Genomic DNA, 20987 nt, shown 5'->3' with positions numbered 1-20987 from the left:
TGATAGTTTAATGCTTTCATCACTTTCATGCTTTGACAGTTTGGGAGTTTGCAGGAAATTGTTAATTTGCTATGTTGATGTTGATTGTTGAATATGTATATTATAGATACTGTTTTGAGTTTGAATGAGTGAATAAATTGTGATATATTGAATCATTTGAATGTATGTATGGAAATCAGGAAAAGTGAAAACTAGAAAGTAGAAACGGCTGAAAAGCAGTGTTTCTATATGGAGAAACCGAGGAACCGAACTTGGAACCGATCCGAGTTTGGAACCGAAAAACCGAGAATGGAACCGATCTAGATTGGAACCGAAAAACCGAGGAACCGACCCGAGCATGGTCGGTTCGGTTCTACATCGGTTCTTGATACAAAAAACATCAAACCCGAACCGAAAATCAGTTATCGGTTCCGGTTCCGAGTTCAATCCTTGAAATTGCAAAACCGACCCGAGTCCAGCCCTACATTCTACACATACCCATCAATCATGGCAGCCCACGCCACCACATCCCTTTTAGAACTTTTGCGGCGGAGGAGAGGAGTGGTGCTACGGCGTATGGGTTTCAGGGTCGAGTGGAAGTGAGGAGATGGGATCGAGTAGATTTTCTTGAGTTGGTTCAGGGATTTGCATTTGTGGCAGAGGAGAACCAGATAGTAGGTCTTAATGGCTTTTTGAATCATCTGAAGACTGTTATGGATTTCTTAAAACCATTGATTTTAGCAACAGACTTTTATTGATTCATGAAAATCTATATACTTTATTATGAATGACTTCTACAGATTTCCTAGGATGTACAAAATATAAAAAAACAAAAACAAAAAACAAAAAAATAATAAAACAAATGCAGCCCAAACACAAAACAAAATAATAACTTGTTGTCTCTTCAATGCTTCAGTATCTTCTAATAGAAATTGACTCAAATAAATTATTGTTAGTCTGTCTAGGAGTTTGTTCTCATTCCTAATCTCCCAACAACATAAATATACAATATAGATCACTTGATGTTTATGATTAATTATTCTCATCAATTTTGTTTTCGCCGATTAACATATATTGTAGCAATATTGGTCAATGTCTTGATCTATAATCAATCAATTGAAATTCAATTGTTCAACCTTTTTTTTAACCATAATATAAATTCAAATTAATGAGAATAATTAATTAATAAGATAAAATATAGTATGGTTCAAGGTTTAGGGTTAGACCACAATATTTGAGTTTTAAGGTTTCATAAATCATTTTTATTGCTATTAGGGTTCGAAATATCACAATTGAAAAAAAACAAAACAAAACAAAAATCACATTCAACAACTACAATGAACATGTTGGGTATCAAAAAAGGTTGATATCATAAAAGATTAGAAAAAAGACAAAAAATTAAGAAAGAGAGATGATGAAAGACAAACTTCTTCGTGCGTAGAGAGAATAACTTTGATAGACTTTTTTTTTTTTTTTTTGAAGAGGAAACTTTGATAGACTTTTTGAAATCTTTGGTCTGGAGGCTGGAAAATTATTGGAGTTTGGTATGTATAGTTAACACTACAAAGTCCATGATTATCCATGATTTTCTAATTTCATAAGTATGAATGATATTTTGAATACCTGTGTACTTTTATTCATTTTTAAAAGTCCTAATTGAATACCCCTAGATTTTGGTGGAATTCATGAAGTTTTTAAAAATCCTAATTGAATACCTCAAGACTTTCATGGACTGTTAAAAGTCTATATTGAATACACCCAGACTTTTAAATTCCATAGATTTCTTTAAAAGTTCCACTAATTCCATATACAATACACCCCCCTAACTTTTTAAAGAGTCTGTAAACTTTTCAAAAAGTCTGCCATTTAAAAAAAGTCTGCACAAATCCAAATACAATACACCCTCCTGAGAGTACCTTTTGTTTTGTTTTTTTTTTTTAATAGAAGACTCAGAGTACGTAAGTCTGTGAATAAGTGAGGATTTGCCTTTGATGACGCAACCGGAGTAATAAGTGTTTGTAAGTGATAAACTGGTATTTGAGAGAATAAATCTCGGATCCCTCAGAGAATTGAGAATGAACTTCTCAATTTATTTATAATCGATAACATGAAAGATATGTTTAGTTACCGAACTTAAATATAATTTAGAAGCCGTAGTGCAGCTAACAAAAGTTCTAATCAAGTCCACATTTCCAAAATAAAACAAATTACCAAACTGAATGAATTTTTAATATATATTAAAATGCTGATTTCAAGCCTAAACAACCTCGATTGCCTGGAAAAGCTATAAGTTGGGGCAAAGCGTTGTCTTTGACTTGTCTGACCGTTCCTCTATTAATCTTTTATAAAGGTATTATAATAGTTAATCAGCAGTCAGAACCCAAACTTGCACTGTGCTGACTTTCCCATTCTTGCACTGATCTATTTGTTCTTCAATCAACTCTACCATTCAGCTGATTATAAATCAAGCTCTTCCTTGTAGTTGAATGCATCATCAAATCAACACCTAAATTGGATTTATTTTCTTTTCAATTTTGTGACTCAACACCTAAATTTGTTAGGTTTATACTAGACACACCATATTTAATTTTTGCCATGTGAAAATATACCTCTAAGAGCATGTCCAACAGTAAAAGCTATTTTTTTAGCTAAATCATCTAAAAGTTAAATTTAGGTAGTAAATTTCTAGATTTTCCTCCAGCAGTGTTAGCTAAACTAAAAAAATTGAACGTGGAGTATTTAGCTTTTTGTTATTTTCTCTCTCCTCCCTAGCTAAATTTAGCTAGAGATTTTAGCAAAAGTCAAATTTGACTTTCATATAGCTATTCTGCTGGAGTGCTAAACTATCTCAAATTAGCCAAATTTTTAACTTTTTGTTGAAATAGCTAGTCTGTTGGAGATGCCCTGAGGTAAAACATTAATTCTTGCATACCTTTTGGTTAAGTTGATTTCAAGTTATTTAATTATACCACGTGGCAGTGTGGCAGGGCCAGAATTTAATCTCAAAATGGGCACTCGGATGTTTTTAGAAAAACAATTTCAAAACTTAAACTATGAGTAGCGCTCTAGAGCTAGCCGGCTTTTAGACTAAGATCACATATCGGCATCTCCACCGTTCAGTTTTTAGGTCCTTATGAGTAGATAATTTCTGCAATTTTCAGTCAAATTTATTGTCGTTCGGATATTCACAAGCATGATATACTTAGTATGAACATGATCGGTTCATGTTGAACACATTCGATTCATCTATTGATTTGATCTAGTTCGGTACTCAAATGATCATTAATTTGGCTGAAAATTTGCATAAGTGATCTACTCATAGGAACCTAAAACCTGAATGTTGGAGATGCTGATATGTGACCGAAAAGTTGGTCCAAAAGCCGGTTAGCTTCATATTAAGAATGTAACCGGTTAGCTCTAGAGCGCTCCTCCTTAAACTATATACCAAAGCTTTAATAAAAAATTAAAAAAAAACATTTTAGAATTTGATCTCAAAGGGGGCACTCGGATATTTTAGAGAAAAAAAATTCCGAAAGTTAAACTATGAGTAGCGCTCTAGAGCTAACCAGCTTTTATATCAACTTTTCGATCACATATCGACATCTCCACAATTCAGTTTTTAGGTCCCTATGAGTAGATCATTTCTGTAAATTTTTAGCCAAATTAATAATCGTTTAGGTATTCATAATCATGATTTACTAATTATGAACACGAACGGTTCATCCTGAACATATTCGGTTCGTCCATTGATTTGATTGAGTTCGGTACCCGAATGATCCTTAATTTGGCTGAAAATTTGCATAAATAATATTCTCATATGGACCAAACTGAATGGTGGAGATGCTGATATAATGACTGAAAAGTTGGTCTAAAAGCCGGTTAGCTTCTTAAAAGGTAACCGGTTAGCTTTAGAACGCTCCTTCTTAAACTAGATATCAAAGCTTTAATATAAAAATAAGTTATTAGAATAAGATTTTTTAAACTAGTTGGTGAGCTGTGACTTATTGGTTAGGTAGCCTAACTAACATCGTAAAGGTCATGAGTTTAAATCTCACTAACATCAGGGATGGAGTGGGGAAAAAACTGTCTTCCAAAATAATTTTTTTTTAAAAAGATTTTTTTAAACTACGTATATTATTAATCATATATTTTTTAGAATAAGGTCCCTGCTAATTCTTCCTAAACCCTAGCAACACCGATTAGAATAAGGTCTAGCCTAATCTTTCCCGCCAAATTCTGCGTTAGAGGGTAAAGTAGTCATTTCCAATTTAGTATAAACAGGATCTTTTCAATTTCCGGGTTAGGGTTTTTAGTCGGAAAATAATTCACTTGGAAAGGGAAGCTTGAAAAACCCTTCATCTCACCTCTTTCGAATATGCATCGTTTTCTTACCAAGAGCCATCACAGCCAACCTTCCTCTTGCGGCAGTAGTTTCCCACTCCGATCACAATCAAACTTCCTCCAGTGGCAACACTGTTTACCATTCTACTCCTGTTGTTGTGGAAGTTTTCGCACCAGCTTGTCCTTGTTTCAGAGATCATGACCAGTGTTGGTTTATGTTCCACTACTTGAACCGCTAGTGCTCTCCGGCGGCCACGATCCTCTTGCTCTCTCTATCTCGTTGGACGGTGATTCCCATTTCATCAGAATTTAATCTAATGAATCTGAATATGAGAAATCTGATCTGGAAGGTGTAGCAGAAAGTTTCGATTGGAGTTGGTTTTGACACGAGATGAAGTCTGTTGATACTTTGGCGTTGATTTTTCCGGAGTTTATTTTCTTCTTCCGAGAGGTGTTGGCGGATCAAACAGTAATACCGGCATTGTTGGGATGCGTATCTCTATGTGTACACTGCTATATTAGCTATTAGTTGTGTTTCCTTCATGTTAGATGGTTGGCACTGATTATCAGTCCCTGGAAGGGCAGAACTATGCGCAGTGTCTTTGAACCTAGCATTGCTTCGATGGTTAACGATTTTGAAGGTTGGAAGCCAACCAAGATTTGCATCAAGACTGGTGTCTTCATGGACTGTGACAGTTTTCAAGAAAGTAGTCATTCGGTATTAAGGCTGTTGAGTCATCTACTTCTGCAATCGATAAGTAAAACATCATTTTTGTGTTGTAGGTCTTTACATTGAGTAGTATCTTGGCTGAAAATTTGCATAAATAATATATTCATAAGGACCTAAAAATTGAATGGTAGAGATGTCGATATAATGACCGAAAAAGTTAGTCTAAAAGCTTGTTAGCTTCTTAAAAGGTAATTGGTTGGCTTTAGAACGTTCCTTCTTAAACTATATACCAAAGCTTTAATAGAAAAAATAAGTTATTAGAATAAGATTTTTTTAATTAGTCGGTGAGTCATGGCTTATTGGTTAGCTAGCCTAACTAACACTGTGGAAGTCATAGGTTTAAATCTCACTGACATCAGGGGTGGGGTGGGGAAAAAACTATCATCCAGAATTAAAAAAATAAAAATGAAAAACTTAAAAAAAAAAAAAAGATTTTTTTAAACTACACACACACACACACACACACATATATATATATATATTATTAATTAAATATTTTTTAGAATAAGATCCCAGCTCCCAAACCCTAGCAACACCGATTAGAATAAGGTCCTGCCAAATTTTGCAGTAGAGGGTAAAGTAGTCATTTTTGATTTAGTATAAACGGGATATTTTCAATTTTTGGGTTAGGGTTTTTAGTTGGAAAAAGGGATTCAGTCAGAAAGGGAAGCTTGAAAACCCTTCATCTCACCTCGTTTGAATTAGGAAATATGCATCATTTGCTTACCAAGAGCCATCAAGGCAAAACTACCTTCAGCGGCAGCACTGTTCACCGTTCTGCTCCCGTTGTTGGCCAAAGTTCACACCGACTTGTCCATGTTTCAGAGATTAGAACTAGTGTTGGTTGATGTCCCACTCGAATTGCCGGCTCTCTTTGCCTCGTAGGCGGTGATTCTCATTTCATCAGAATCTGAGAAACTGTTTGATGTCCCACTCGCACCGCTGACGCTTTTTGCCTTATCGGACGATGATTCCCAGTTCATCATAATTAAATTTGATGAATCTGAATTTGAGAAATCTGATCCAGAGGGTGTAGCAGAAAGTTTCAATTGGAGTTGGTTCTAGCAAGAGGTGAAGTCTGATGATACTTTGGCAATGATTTTTCCGGAGTTTATTTTCTTCTTCCGAGAGGTGTTGGCAGATCAAACGGTGAATACCGGCGTTGCTGAGGATGTGTATCTCTATGTGTACACTACTAATCTATTGTGAACAAATGGTTTTTTGATGCTACAAATGGTTTTTTGATGCTCTGTGTTCATTAGGTAAAAGAAAGTGAATGAATGTGCAACATATTGTGATCACAAATTGCTAATCTATGTTGTTTGAAGTTCTCTCTCTCTCTCTATTATTTACTCTCTCTACTTGTTGGTAGCACCAACCCTCCAACCTTGTTATTAACCGATCTATCTACATTTGTTTGCTCAAGCTTTAGCCTTTTTGATATGTTACTCAATTTTCCACTGGTTTTTAAATTGTCAATGATTGGTTGAGTTCTTGTTTATGCCTAATCAAATATTTCACACTGCATGTATTTATTTAAAGATGATTGCAAGTTGAGTGCTTTGATTTAAGTAGGTGATAGGAGCATAATTATGCAATATTAATAACGTTAATCTCTATACTTTCTTTGTTAGTTTAGTGTATTTTCTTGTTCATTACGTTATTTATTTGTTTTATAGGTATCTTGGAGCAAAAAAGAAGAAAAGAAGTAAAAGAGGGATTGAAAGGCAAAATGGGCAAATCTTCTTGTACAGATCAGTCAACTTCCACAGATCACTGAGACCAGCTCACAACTATCCAGAGGATTTTCTTTATATTGATGGAAAGCCTCGGATGTCTAGTTTCCAGATATTTTTACGGCTCATCAATATCATTTTTCTAGAAGAAGTTATGGCCGATTTAATACAAGAAGGTCAGGCTGCACGTGAATATGAGGTTAGACGGGAATTTATGTTTCGAGGCCTAAATCACACCAAGAAGCCCGAGGACGAGTTTGTGCTTCATATTCTGACTTATGATGGAAAATGGCATGATGTGAATGGTTACAATGAGTCATCAAGTTCAAACGCCAATAGGAAAATTCCACCTAAGCACGTGAACTTCTTTTAGGTTTTGGATTTCCTACACAACAAGAAAGATGAAGGCAACCTCTAAGCATATAAAAGGAGATCAATCTGCAGCGGCTCTCTCTCTCTTCCTCCCCTTCTTTAGTTAGTTTTGTTTCTTCTATGTTTAACTAGTTTTTATTAGTTAGGGGGCTGCTTGAAGCCCCTAGACATGAACTACAAGATGATTTGACTTTTGATTTTATTTTCTTTTAATCCAAGATGAGACTTTTGTTTACTACTTTTTCATTGATGAATGCTTGCTTGTATGCTTTGAGGGCACGCTTAGTATGCATGTTAGGATTCTACCGCTTTAATTGTTTGATGCATGTGTCAATAGTTGGACTCCTCAAACATTCTAGAGAAGCAATTGTTAGTTTTCACTATCAAGTAAACTAAGTCCTAGGTTTAGCAAGGCGCTAAGTTTATTGCGATGCCTAGTGATGTCTCAAACTCTTTTAGACCTTAATGATCTCTGCATGTTTAATCTAATAAGTGTACCTTTAGGTTGCATTGCTTGAGAATAGTCTAGGTGTAGAGCACTTTCTGCCTAGCGTACGAAGCAAGAAAGGGTAATAGGTTTTGTTCAAGCGTACCGAGCCAACCTGAGCATCTTCATTTAGATTAATTGAATTAGGATTGAACAAATGATCTTATGTGTGATTGTCCGAGGTGGATGCATCTTCCCTTATAACTATCTTCATCATATTGTTTTCAAACCATCTTAAACCAGTTTTTGTTATTTTCAGCTTCTGTTCTCTATATTTTTGTATTTGTTTAATATAGTAAATCAGTTCCAAAAATCGCCAAATTTTGTGTGCTGGACACCCTGTGTGTCTAGTACGTTACCGTAAATTTTCATATTTTTCTGAATAGTTTAGGTTAGGTTTTTAATTAGATTTTCGACTGCTGTTCGCTAGGAACAGTGGTCATTTTTGTGACATTGTTTTCAGTTGTTAGAACTTTAGTCTTCTGCGGGAAAGACCCTTGTTAACCCTTGCTACAATTAAAAATCTTAATTGTGAATAAGGAAAATCAATAGCTTATAAATTTAGCTATCAGTGGGCACTATGCCAAAAGAATTTGGATAAAGGACAGCTTGATTTTAAAGACGGATGAGTTAAATTGTAACTTTATACTCTCTGATCGATGTTTTAGAAAGCTGTAAGCCTGTAACTATATCTTTTTTTAAAGGATATTGGAGGGAAGTTTTGTGATGTCACCGATCTTGGGCGATGTTTGTATAATATACAGTCTAGAACAAACTCAACAAAGCATGACCATGGACAGAACAGTTGGCCTTTTTTTTTATGTGTGCCCAAGGCCTTGAACAATTGCATAGTAGCCTGAAAAATTGTTAGATTCAATTCTGATGTCATTTCATCTTGCCATACCATGTGGGTTAGTTTGTACTCCAAACTTAGCTCAAGTCTTCAAGATAGTGGTCTCAGAAGGTTTATGTGTGTGTCGTTATGGACTCGCCTTTGTTCGCTTGGGTAAGAATTACTGGAATTATATATATAAGCCGATCTGTCTCATAGTTAGTCTCAAAGATTCTAGGGCATCACCAAACAATAAAAGGATTATATGAAAAAGTACGGGAAAATTGGACCTTTAATTTTGCTTATTCCATAGTTGTTCTTGATGTCTGATCCTGTAATCTTGAAAAAATTGAAACTTTCTACGTACCTTTTACAATCTTCCACAATATATCCGACCGATAGTAGAGTAGTCATCTTCTTCATTATTGAGGATATATCCAATTGTGGCACGGTCCTAATTGCACAAAGATTGGGAGTATATTTGTCTAATTAATCATATTTGGAAAATAATTACAAGAGATAAATTGCTGGACCAAGTAATCTGAGCTTATAAATATGAGGCTATAAGCATTAGTCAGAATCCGTGCAAGTGGTATCTGAATATTGAACTATCAAATTAACATAGAAGAAAAGGGACTCGACTCGCCTTAACTAATCTTGATTAGCAAGGTTAGTTGTACCTAATTTTTCCTTAGTACTTCTGGTCATTCTTAAATAAACGAGTCGGTGTGAGTTTTTTGCAAACTTATATAAGTTATATGTTGTTTTAAAGTTCAAATTCTCATCTCGAACTTAAAAACAAAATTATTGAAAATTCGAATCAAATCATAGATTATACATGTGTTATATTACATCAAGTTGAAGCCAAAATGCAGTACAAGGTGGACCTTAATTTCCAGAACCCCTACATAGGTTTAACTGGTCATTATTTTGAAACTAATAGCTAGGGCCTAGTACGTAGAAGCAATGACACAATAAACGTAGGAGGATATATAAGAAATGCTCACTTCCAATTTAATTATAGATCAAGCAAAATTAATGTGACTCCATGTAATATTGTTCATTCATCTGCAACTTTAACCATTTTCTTTCCAGTGTTGTGACCACGAAAAAGTCCAATGAAAGCCGATGGGAGACTCTCCAACCCATTTGAGATGTCTTCAAGTGCATGCAATTTTCCTGTACGGAGATGATCGGTTGTGGTGGAAAGGAAATCCGAAAACACGTTCATGAAATCAACTACCAAAAATCCTTGGATTTTAATTCTCTTGTACACAACGTCTATCATACTGGGTGCAGCTCGCTTCGTAGCGTCAGTGTACTCAGAGATCACGCCGCAGGCAACAACTCTACCAAAGGTGTTCATGTTAGCAACTGCAGCCTCTAGCATTTCAGCCCCCACATTGTCAAAGTAGATGTCAATCCCATCAGGAAAGTACCTGTATATCAAAACACAAGTTATAATTCGCCGTGCGTTTGCCTCAAACCGCTACCCTTGACGAGTATCGAAGTGTGAATTTACCTTTGGAGAGCTGACTTTAAATCAGGCTCTTCCTTGTAGTTGAATGCATCATCGAATCCTAGCTTTTCCTTGAGCAATGCTACCTATAACAAGTTTAACTTAAGCTCAAGTAGTACGTACTTCACTTACGCTAGAGTGTACATTCTGAAAATTAACTTTTGTAATGTTATTTACCTTTTCTTTGCTTCCTGCACATCCAACAACGTAGCAACCGAAAAGCTTAGCATACTGTCCAACCAAATTCCCAACTGATCCACAAGCTGCAGAGACAAAAACTTTCTCCCCCTTCTTCGGTTTGCACACTTCAAAAAATCCAGCATATGCTGTAAGTCCACTTAAACCTGCAGCAGCAAATAAGCACAATAATGCATATTGTTGTGAAAATTGGCACAATAAGCACAATGTCAAAGTCCTCCTTTCACATTGCCATGGTTAAAATTGGCACTTAAGTGGTAAATATGGACCTAGAATTCCAACTTGGTAAGACAATGGTAATCCCATAGGAGTAAATTTCCTCAACACGCAATTTCCTCCTTTAAGAAAACTATACTCTCCCCAAGTGATGTACCCCACAATCAAGTCATCCTTCTCAAACTCAGGGTTCCCAGAAGCCACAACTTTCGCTACACCGTAAGCATCAATACCCTGTGATCACAAAAATTATTACACTACTATGTAATAGAAAAATCTTTATCATTGAAGCATGCACTGTATAATATATGGCTAGCTAGCTTACTTCACCGGGAGTGATGACACCTGCCGTAGCTGTAGCTTTCTGTGAGGAGCTCTGACTTTTCATTCGGTTTATCTGGTAAGGGTCGATTGATACGTACAGATTCTTCACAATGATGTCATTGGAACCAGGGTCAAGTGACAGAGGAAGGTTTGAGGTTTTGAGCTCAAAATCGGATACTTTCGGATCTCCGTCTACTTGAGTCTTTATGGTGATGTACCTATTGGTTACCTCCATTTTCAGCTACGTACCTAGCTCTTGCACTACTACCTAGCTCTTGCACCACTACAAATTTCCTCAGTAGCAGAAGAAATGTGACAACAGAAAGACCGGAGAGGATTCCATGCACCGTGGGTCACTTGCACCAGCAGTGTGCAAGTCACGTGTGCTAACGTTATACCCCAACGTTATACCCCAACTGTTACTCGGTCGTCCGTTAGTGAACAATACTCAAACGAAGACCAAAAAATTCGAACAGTAGTAAAAACGAAATTTACCACGAGCAGTGTGGGAGGCACGTGGTTCTTGATCGACCTTAAACTTGATCTTTCAAATGATCAAATCTTCTGTTTTATCACTTTATTGGTTGCGGCGGAATTGCAGCCAGAACAAAGTTGGGAGGAAAGATCAAGTTTGTGAGGAAAGAACAGAGTTGGCGAAGACCAATTCTTGATAGATCGTGTGGCGAAGACCATTGAGCGAGATTCTTCTTGGTCTCCGAAGGGTCCCTCCGAACAAGAAGAATTAGAAGAACAGGCGAAGACCAATTCTTGATAGTTCATGAGGCCAAGTCCAGTTTTCTTTCCTGTTAAGATGGGTGTCCCTCCGTTTCAGGTTATTCTTGAGTCTGCGAAACCCTAGTTCCCAATTCAATACCGAATCCGGACAACATCTTAGTATTCAGCCCACAGAACTCAAATTCCCCTGTAAGTCGTTTGCTTTTGGATTTAAAGTTGATTCAATTTGAATTTATCTAGCTGAATTCTTGATCGGTGAAAAAAATTTGACATAGAAGAATCATTTTGTGGTTGCAATCGAATTGGGTGTGCATTTTGAGGCTGGGTTGAGCTTAATTAATGAACTACGATTGTGAAAAATGCCTTTAGGTGGTGATGGTGATGGGTTTTACATGTTGATTGTGTTTTCCACAGAGATTAAGGGACCAAACTCTGTCTCTGCCAAAAGTGATAAATGCAAAATACTCTCTTAAAAGGAAGACATTGTCGTCAAGTAAAGAAGGAACTGGTGTACGTTATCCCAAAATATCAAACAGGAAAGCAGACTACCAAGTCCAAGGGAATTAAAGTTTGACAAGAGGTTTATGAAGGAGCCACCAACAGATTTATTCAGCAAGCTCTCACTTGCACCTGAAGCCCATCATAATGCAAAACCTGAGCTTAAAACTGCCTATGCCTGCTAAGGTTAGAACATGTTCTATGGAGCTCAGAAGCTTTTATGTTTTACATATTTGTTAGATTATACATGGTTTGTTTTGTTATGTGAATTAAGATCCTAAATTTGTTCAAAAATGTCGGACTGGTTCGGTGAAAAGTGACGGGAGGATCCTTGAAAAATAAGTAACTAACTACATCAGCAAGTTAGTTAGTTTTCTAGAAAGTCAAATAATAGAGTTCATTATCTGTTTGTAATTTTTCTTCCTCTTATGGCCCCCAGACATCATTTTTCGCATGAACAGGTGGATGCTTTAATTTCTTGACCTTCTGATCTTGTGAGCTTATTGCCAGGAGTCATTTGTCTTGTGAGCAGTTTGGCACCTTTTTGTCAAATTTTAAGGAATTAAACGCCCACGAGCAAAGAAAATTGAGCTCAGGTCTTGCATTATGATTAATTTTGGTGCTATTTTACAGTTAATTGAGTGAGTGTTACTTGTCTATAAATAACTGGAACATTTCAGGACTCTGCAGAAGACTGATGAGATATTTGGGACAGAGAATAAGGACGTATACACTATATTGGAGGATTGATCAGTCAAACGTCTATAGAACCCTATACCCCATATTCATATTGGAAAGGTTGCTAACAGTCCATTGAACTTGTGGCAATTGGATTCTGTAAATTTAATCCATTTTTCATGTAATTAAATATGAATCTGCAATAAGTCAATTCTTTGAATTCGTGTATCTGTACAAGTAGCAACTCTGAGAATGTTAGCAAATGAATTGTTCCGACTTATTCACTAGCCTTGAGACTTCAGTTAAAGGTGGGAAATTTCTTCTTGTATCAGTTGTATGGCTAAGAACCACGCTGGTTTCATGTGATAAGAGAACCACGCTTCAATTGCTTGTCCGTTGAATACCTGTTGTAAACTTGGACTGTGACCTAGAAGGTGTAAAAGTGAAAAGGGGAAATCAAAAGATGAAATTGGGGCAAGATGGAGCCACTTCGAAAGTAAAAACTGGTTCAATTCCATAAACTCATGGAGTCTTGAGACAAACATGAAAATATAAATCAAACTCTGACCCAAAAAATAATAATAAGAAGAAGATAAATCTCAGCCCTAAACATTTGAGAAGTCAAGATTTTAGTCTTACAGTTAAAAATTAGAGGTGAAAATTAGAAAATCTTACCTGGAGAGTTATGCTCGTGTCCTGGGCTTTGCTTTGTGTTGCTGCGAGATGGGGAAATTGAATCCTCTAGTAATCTGTTTGAGGCTGTTGGTTGTGGCTCGGTTGCGTTGCAGAGAGAGAAGGAAGATTGTGAGAGGAAAGATTGATGAGAAAAAATGAAGAAAGATTACATAATGGAGGTGGTGGTCGTCGGAGGTCGGAATGGAAGAGTCACAGCGAAGAGACGAATCGCTGTGAGCCGATAAATCGAAGATATAAGAGCTACCTATAGAAAGAAGAAAGCGCACAACTATTTATGCCAAAAACTCTTGACAACCGGCGCTCTTTCTTCCCGCTAACTTAATTTGATTTTTCACCACATCCCGCTACATTTTTATGAATAAAATTCATTATTATGTATCCTAAACTCTAATTATCTTTTTCGTTAGTTTTTTAGTTATCCTAAATTTATATTTTCTTTGTCAAGGTCAATACAACGGCGAACGGGGCTAATTGTTTTCAACAATACTAACTACTACGCGGTAAATACATGCATAATGTCATATTAATAGCACAAAATCCTTTTATGTTTACTAATGTGATCTGAGTTGTTTATTAGTTATATGAAAATAATATACCTTCCAACAACAACAAAGTGGGAAAACTAGAATCTGGCTAATTTGACCGTTGGATGATGGATCGGGTCAATCTTTTAACATTGTACCTATTACTGAGCACGTAATGCATGGGTACGGTCCAATATGTCCGGTTTTTATTTTGTGCACGGGGATCGAACGAATTTTATGTGTGCCTGCTAATGTGGTCGAATTTATTTATTAGTTATGTGGAAAAGTATATCTTCCAAAACCAACAAGTTTAAGGAAATATATTTAGGCCAATTCGACTATTGGATGTGATCATTGAGAGAAAATATGGCTATGGTAAAAAAATTCATTGGTTTTCGTCATCAATTTGGTCTTGTTCTAAGGCAAAAGACGTTTGGAAACTCACCCATTTCAAAGGCGCAGTGGGTTCTTGGAAGAGCGGCTCATTCAAAGATTTCTTCCGTTCTGCTTGCTTCTATTTGTCTGCTGAAGAGCTTGCTTTGGTTGTTTTATTGTGTCATTGCGTTTGACACGCAAGAAATGAAGAATTTCACCGCTGCAAGTTTGTAAGTGCTCATTACATTCTTCATGAGGTTTGGTCCTCCTATTCTGAATTTTTGGAGATTAATAAGTCGCGCTCTTCCCCTCCTAGACATGTTAATTGTGCTGATAAATGGGTCAAACCTCAACTCCGCTTTCTTAAGTTAAACGTTGATGGTGCAGTGGATGTTCAGCGAGGAGTTAGAGGGATGGGAGTTATTCATCGGAATGAAAGAGGGGATGTATTACTGGCAGCTTCCAAAAGGGTGCAAGGCAGATTTAGTGTTAAGGCCACATAAATTTATGCAGCATCTTTGGGTCTTCAAGTGCTTTCCAACTTAGGATTTCAATCTTCTCAACTAATTATGGAATTTGATGCTTTAGCGGTTGTCAATGATTTATCTAAAGATGATTTGGATTGGTCTGTAGAAAGCATGTTATTAGAAGAGGTCAAATCAATGTTTCATCTCTTCACCTTAGTTGTGTGTACGTTTTGCTTACGAAAATGTAATCAGGCAGCGTACTTGTTAGCTAGAAACACGCTTTTGTTTCCTGCATTTCGTGTTTGGTTTGAGGACGTGCCACAATGGTTGTCCCATGTGATTATCTAAATTGCTTATCAATGCAATTAATTCATTCTTCTTAAAAATAAAAATAAAACTAAAATGTTTGTAACAACTTATTCGCAAATTCTTTTCTCAATCCCTCAATGCTTACACTCTCGTGGGTATGAACTAAGTCAAACCATGTAAAAAAATCGAGACGTTTATCAACAAGATGTAGGAAATAGAATTTCGCCAATTTGACCGTTGGATGTGATCATGGCATGAAAATATAAATGGCTAAGATAAAAAATTTAACTGGTTTCGTTATTGTTTCAACCTTTATCCACATGGTCAATTCTTAAACCCTAAATACCTATCAAACTAAAACACTGGTAACCACTTCTTCGTAACTTCTTACAGTACTTACACTCTCGTGGGGTGTGTGGTTATGTCAGTTCATGTTAAAAATTAGAGACGTTTATCTTTTTGTGATTCGGCTCACCCTAGGGGAGTGCAAGTGTATATAGAGTTGACTACTTTAACCGATGACGAAACAAAAATGAATCAGCTTAATTTTTTTTTTACACATAACCTATTACTATGTGGTAAATATTGAATTGACCGCCATGATCAAGGTTGAAACAACAATGAATGAAACTAATTTTTTCACTCACAAACCTTAATTAAGAGGGTGAATTACTACTCACAAACAGTGATCATGTAAATTAATTCGTCAGAATTACGTTTTTCTTATTAAATAACATCTTTTCTTTCATCCAATTGATATATATATATATATATATATATATTTATATATAATTATTTTTTAATTATTAAAAAATTACGCATATTAGTATGATGTAAATACTTATAATTTTTTCTTAAAAAAAAAAAAATGTTCTTCTGCCAAAATACAAGCCACCAAGGCACCAACCAAATAACAACTTCAGAAAATAAATGCATGGCTCGAACCTGTACTAGCCAACACAGCAGCTATACGGCTATGTTTATTTTTTTTTCATATTCATATAAATATATTAATGGTCTACTGATTTCGTACGGCCACCAATTCAACCGGAAAATCTTTATCAGCAGACCAATTATCAAAGCAAGAAAATTCCGAAATCAGTCCACCCAATTGCCAAATCATTAGTTACCATGCCCACCCATCAGAAGCCCAGATATCTGCACAAGTGGGTTAAATTTAATGTGGTCCATGTCAGTTTGAACCATACACAAAGAAGTACAGAATTCACTTGGGTGCTGTTGATAATGATGACTTTAAATTGATTGCAAATTCACAGAACAAATAAAGAAACCAGAAAGCTGAACTCAAAGGCATCAACACAGACAAAAGAAAAACTCTCAGCACCCAGAAAACACGAGAGCAAAGAATTGCAGTAGGTTGCTCAATATATACAAAAATGTTACAAACTATTGTAAACATCAAATCTGAAGACCTCAAGCTCTGCCCATAACTTTCTCAGCTCTCGACAAGTCTCCTTTGTAATATCCCCTACCAATCCACCCCAAACTCGTCCAAACCCGCATAGGTCAATCATCCTCATCTGCAGAAACCAAACTTGCATTTCCACCCACCGCTCAACCGCCGACCACCAAAACATAAACCCCGCAGCAGCCGTCACCAACAACTGAGAAGAAAAGAAAACGAGTCGGTGCTTCACCATCACCATGGCCCGTCCGACGAGGCGAGAAGCCACATTCGTCGCGGAGGCGCCGGCGGACAAGCCTCCGACTTTCTCTTTTATAATCGAAAGGGTTTTTTTTTCTTCTGAAATGCAAGGATCATAATCAGTTTGAATCAGATGAGATCTCGCAGAAATAAAGAAGTGAACTGTTCAAAATTGAAGGCTACTGATCAAATCGTCGATCTGCAAAGAAGAAGAAGAAGATCCAGGCCCCAATTCGATTTTGCCTACTTCTACAAATTACCTGGTTTAATGAAAATTTACACATCAGACTTAGTTTTTACCTCATTAACTTCAGTTTTTTGTTTTTTTTAAATCTCTCAAGTTGCCAGACGTTGACTGTCAAACAGAGGTAATACTCAATCAAGGGCTGGATCAAATGAGTGGCTCAGATTACACCACGTGTCAATTATGCTGTTGGGTCACTTGCACCGTCGGTGCGTAGAATAATTTTCGCAAGAAAGAGTCTAAAAAATTTAAAAGAAGCAAGATAAGATAAGGTAACAGTTAAGAGTCATAAATTTATACAATAATTGATGAAGACCTAGCCACTACTGGGCAATAGATCACACGTGCCATCCAAAGGAGTTAGAGCCGTACGTGGAGGAGTGAGAAACACAAGATTTTTCTCAGCACTCCATGAGATTAAATTTATTGTCTAGAAACACGCAGTAACCAGTAGTTGAGCGAAGATGAATGGGGCACCCAATGGTGTAGATGGATGTGTTTGTGTGGTGTTATTGGGAGTGGTTGGTTGAATTACATTAGATGTGGGCACAGATGATGAGGGCTCACCAAAGTTGAATTATATTGTGGTCCATGTTGTTTGAACCCAAAATAACATTTTTTTCCGATAAGGGGGACTCGAAGAAATCCGGGCCAATATCCGTGGCCCAAGCTATTTATTTACGACAAGTTCGGAATATATTATTTAGAGGCTAAATAAGGCCTACTTGGAGATCAAGCAATCCTGAGACAGATCTGGATATTCATCGATTTACTATTTATTATCAAGTATTTGATAATTAAATATGATGATTTGCTTGATTGTCAAGCATTGTGCTAAAGGGAGGCTTGACAGCGAGATATCAGATTACGTGGCCTAGTCATGCAAGGAGTTTCATCAGGGAAACATGAATCCTTTTTCCATTAAGGCCATCATCCTTCGCTACCGACAGATTGCAAGTAATTAAGTTTGCCTACATATATGGCAATTAAGAGGTATGGGTATGGTGGACGTACAACAGTTTGGTCAGAAGCATGCAATCATCAAGGATTATTATATAATATATGTAATCTTGTGGTACATGTATAATTGCTCATGCACAATTAAGGAAGGCCAGCAACTATTCGCTGCCAATAAGAGGCAAGCGATCATGTTCCCATGCAATCAAGGACTACCAAGCAATTAAGGTGGACGCGGGGCAATCAATCACTCTGCCAATAACATGGATCAATTAAGGAAGCTATCAACCTTAATTGTGACTAGTCCTCGCGATATATATGAACATATATACGTGCATATCCTACCACATCCAAGAGGAAGATTACGTCTAGGTCTCTAAAAGGTAATTAACATTGCCTAAAAGATTGCTACGACAGAGTTAATCTATTATTGCATACGATAGGTATCAAAACTATTCAGAGTTTTGATTTGATTCAAGGCCAATAGCTGTGGCCTGAAATATAGTATTTCATTCATATTTGGAAAGTGAATCTACGAGCAGCCTATATATAGAGGCTAAAGACGATATACGAAGACAACTCTCAAATCAATCAATCCCTCGGATTATCAAGCCTCCCCGGAGCAAACCTTCAACCTAGTTGAAACCCAGCGACCGTACTTCCAGTCCTAGTCTCTCCAAGAGCCGACTGTTAGTGCTACTGCCATCGATACTACCAGTGAAGCAAGGGTAACGCCCTCGCAACCCCCGCGAAGCTAAAGTCACGCTTTAGCAAACCCTGTGCTTTCTCCAAACTTCCCAGTGATTGCTCTGCTCAACCTACAACGTTGAGTATCGATTCGGTGACGCGAAGAGATCACAACCAAAACCCTTACCAGTAAGACAAAAAGTCATTTTCCGAAAGGCAAGAAAAGAACCTTGTGACGAGGTTGGTGCTCTCCTCGTCCACATCGTTTGATCAAGAAGTTAGGTCAAGGGACTCCCCGACGACTGCACCCCACAGTGCTGGCACGCCTGCGCAATCACATCAGCAAAAGAGACAGTTTGCACCCATACTGGATTTTCGCGTCAAACACATGTGTTTAAATATCTATTTCCATGCACTTTTGGACCTTGTAATAATGTAATTTATATCTCATGATTATCCTTAAACAAGTACTTGAAAGCTTAATTGCAACCACTGAAAAAAAAATTGAAAGGGTTTACGAAAAAAAATCAAAATCACCACAAAGAAATCAAAATGGTTTTAAAGGGGAATCACATCTTCATAGGAATCCACAAAAATGAAAGGGTAGAATGACTCAGATCTAGCTAGATTTATATGGATTCGGCTCCTCTAAAATTAAATTATCTAAAGTTATGTGAATTTCTTAAAATCACAACCTTCCGTCTAATTTAATGGGTAGAACATGGTCACATCGACTAATACAAAATAGACCTATTTTTTCTATTCCAAACCCTCTTAACGTTGCCGTTATCTCAAATGAAAAAAAAAAAAAAAAAAAAACAGCATCCTTAAAAGAACTGGGAAGTATAAGTTTCTATGAGATCTTTTATGAACTGGGGATTCAAGTCCCAGCAGCGATCTAAGTCCTGTATAAAATTCTAAACTCTCTCTCTCTCTTTCTTTTTTCTTTTTTAATTTTCTCCCACTTCCAAGATAAAACGGCATTTGTTCATATTTCAATTTCAAAGGAAATTTTAACTTTGATTTGAGTTTTCAGCTTTTGTTTCTGTTGGAAGAATTTGATTTGGCCATTGTCCGATCCTTTTAATTGCAAAGGGTTCCCATATACCTGTTCATTTACTCTTTGATTTGTTCGCCTTCCTTTTCCTCGGGAGATGATGGGTTTCTACTTTCTAATCCATCTTATCATACACAAATTCGCCTCATACACAAATTTGCTCCATGCAGTGCCGTTTATGGATATGTAAGTAGTCATGTATGTCAATTGTGAATACCTAAAGAATCGTTTTTTTTTTTTTTTCCTAACGAAAATTAAAGGCCATAAGAATCTAACTAACTCCACAAATCATATTATAAACTTATCGATCATGAAAGGTGTTTTAATGGACAACTGTAGCCTTTATTTGATTTATTTAACTTGTAATCATGAAATATTCTCATTGATCTTTAATATCAAAGAAGGGATTGAGTCCTAGAAACCAACCCAAGTTAACGTTAGTTTTAAAGAAAAATGATTAAAAATCATTTTCAATATGTATTTCGTTGATGTGTCTATTTTTCTACTCATTAGATTAAATGGAAGATTGTAATGTTAAGAAATTCACATAACTTTAGAGAATTTAACTTTAGAGGAGCCGGATTCGATTTACATATATAGTCATGAATAGCAAGACCTCCTCCACAAAATTATAAGCAGCTCAAATATAAAACATAAGGTTGTCATTCGGTCGGTTTTAATCGATTATAAACCTTAGTGGCCTTACCAACTTCAAAATCAAAGCTTTCGGTTTCAAAATGGAGTTACCAATTACTAACCAAAATATTTGGTATTTGTGGGAGTGGTCAAATTCTGCTGGGCCCGCAATTAAGGCGATTAACTCTGTAGTTAGTATGACGTTAAATTTCAGTCATGAATGCGGCGAGTATTATGACAATAACTACGCATAATGATTACGATTATAAGTGCGCAATGAATGACTATTATAAATACGCAATGAATGACGGTCGTAAGTACGCAATGATTAACTGTTATTAGTGCAGCAATAATTGTCATCATAAGCGTGTAAATAAATGCAGCCATAAAAGCATAAATAATGGCGGCTTGTTCCCCAATTAAGTCATCGCCTATATAAAGGAGGCTCGACATCCAGGTAATCCATCTCATTCCGACTTGTTTTACTGCACTCAACTAAGAAACGTACTAACTTAGGCATCGAAGGGTTTTCTGCATGTACCCCCCATCCTCCTTGAGCTGACGGTCAAACTTTGAGTCAACGCTCCAATGAAGCTTCTCGATCATTCCTGGTCAACTCCTGCTCCAGTTAGAATTCATTGGCGAGCCAACAAGAGGCGCCGTATGTGGGAATCACTTTTCCCTAAAAAGTGACGGCGGGAGTTGCACCATTGAAAATCTCATT

The 20987-nt window shown here is 36.6% G+C and overlaps 1 protein-coding gene and 1 long non-coding RNA gene across 7 annotated transcripts; one reads left to right on the top strand and one right to left on the bottom strand.

Moving 5' to 3' along the window:
• Window positions 1–9458: 9458 nt before the first annotated feature.
• LOC112188207 (NADPH-dependent oxidoreductase 2-alkenal reductase) lies at window positions 9459–17406 on the bottom strand. Of its 2 annotated transcripts, none has more exons than XM_024327285.2 (6): window positions 17227–17406; window positions 10736–10998; window positions 10464–10644; window positions 10174–10340; window positions 10000–10082; window positions 9459–9916 (listed from the first exon to the last, which is right to left on the bottom strand). In XM_024327285.2, exons 2-6 carry the CDS (start codon window positions 10967–10969, stop codon window positions 9538–9540), a joined length of 1044 nt encoding a protein of 347 aa, XP_024183053.1. In that variant the 5' UTR covers window positions 10970–10998; window positions 17227–17406; the 3' UTR covers window positions 9459–9537. The 2 variants fall into 2 exon arrangements, with proteins under 2 accessions (XP_024183053.1, XP_024183052.1); XM_024327284.2 differs by having other exon boundaries at window positions 10736–10995.
• On the top strand, window positions 11278–12954 carry LOC112188209. Of its 5 annotated transcripts, none has more exons than XR_002931347.2 (5): window positions 11281–11658; window positions 11884–12153; window positions 12242–12309; window positions 12407–12563; window positions 12648–12954. It is a non-coding gene; the product is annotated as an uncharacterized LOC112188209 (long non-coding RNA). The 5 variants fall into 5 exon arrangements; XR_002931348.2 differs by having other exon boundaries at window positions 11286–11658; window positions 12285–12309; XR_002931346.2 differs by having other exon boundaries at window positions 11278–11658; window positions 11884–12309.
• Window positions 17407–20987: the final 3581 nt, after the last annotated feature.

This window comes from Rosa chinensis, chromosome 2, assembly GCF_002994745.2.
Source record: "Rosa chinensis cultivar Old Blush chromosome 2, RchiOBHm-V2, whole genome shotgun sequence".
Taxonomy (NCBI): Eukaryota; Viridiplantae; Streptophyta; class Magnoliopsida; order Rosales; family Rosaceae; genus Rosa; species Rosa chinensis.
Note: the sequence above shows the minus strand (reverse complement) of the source record. Positions and strands in the feature narration are given on the sequence as shown.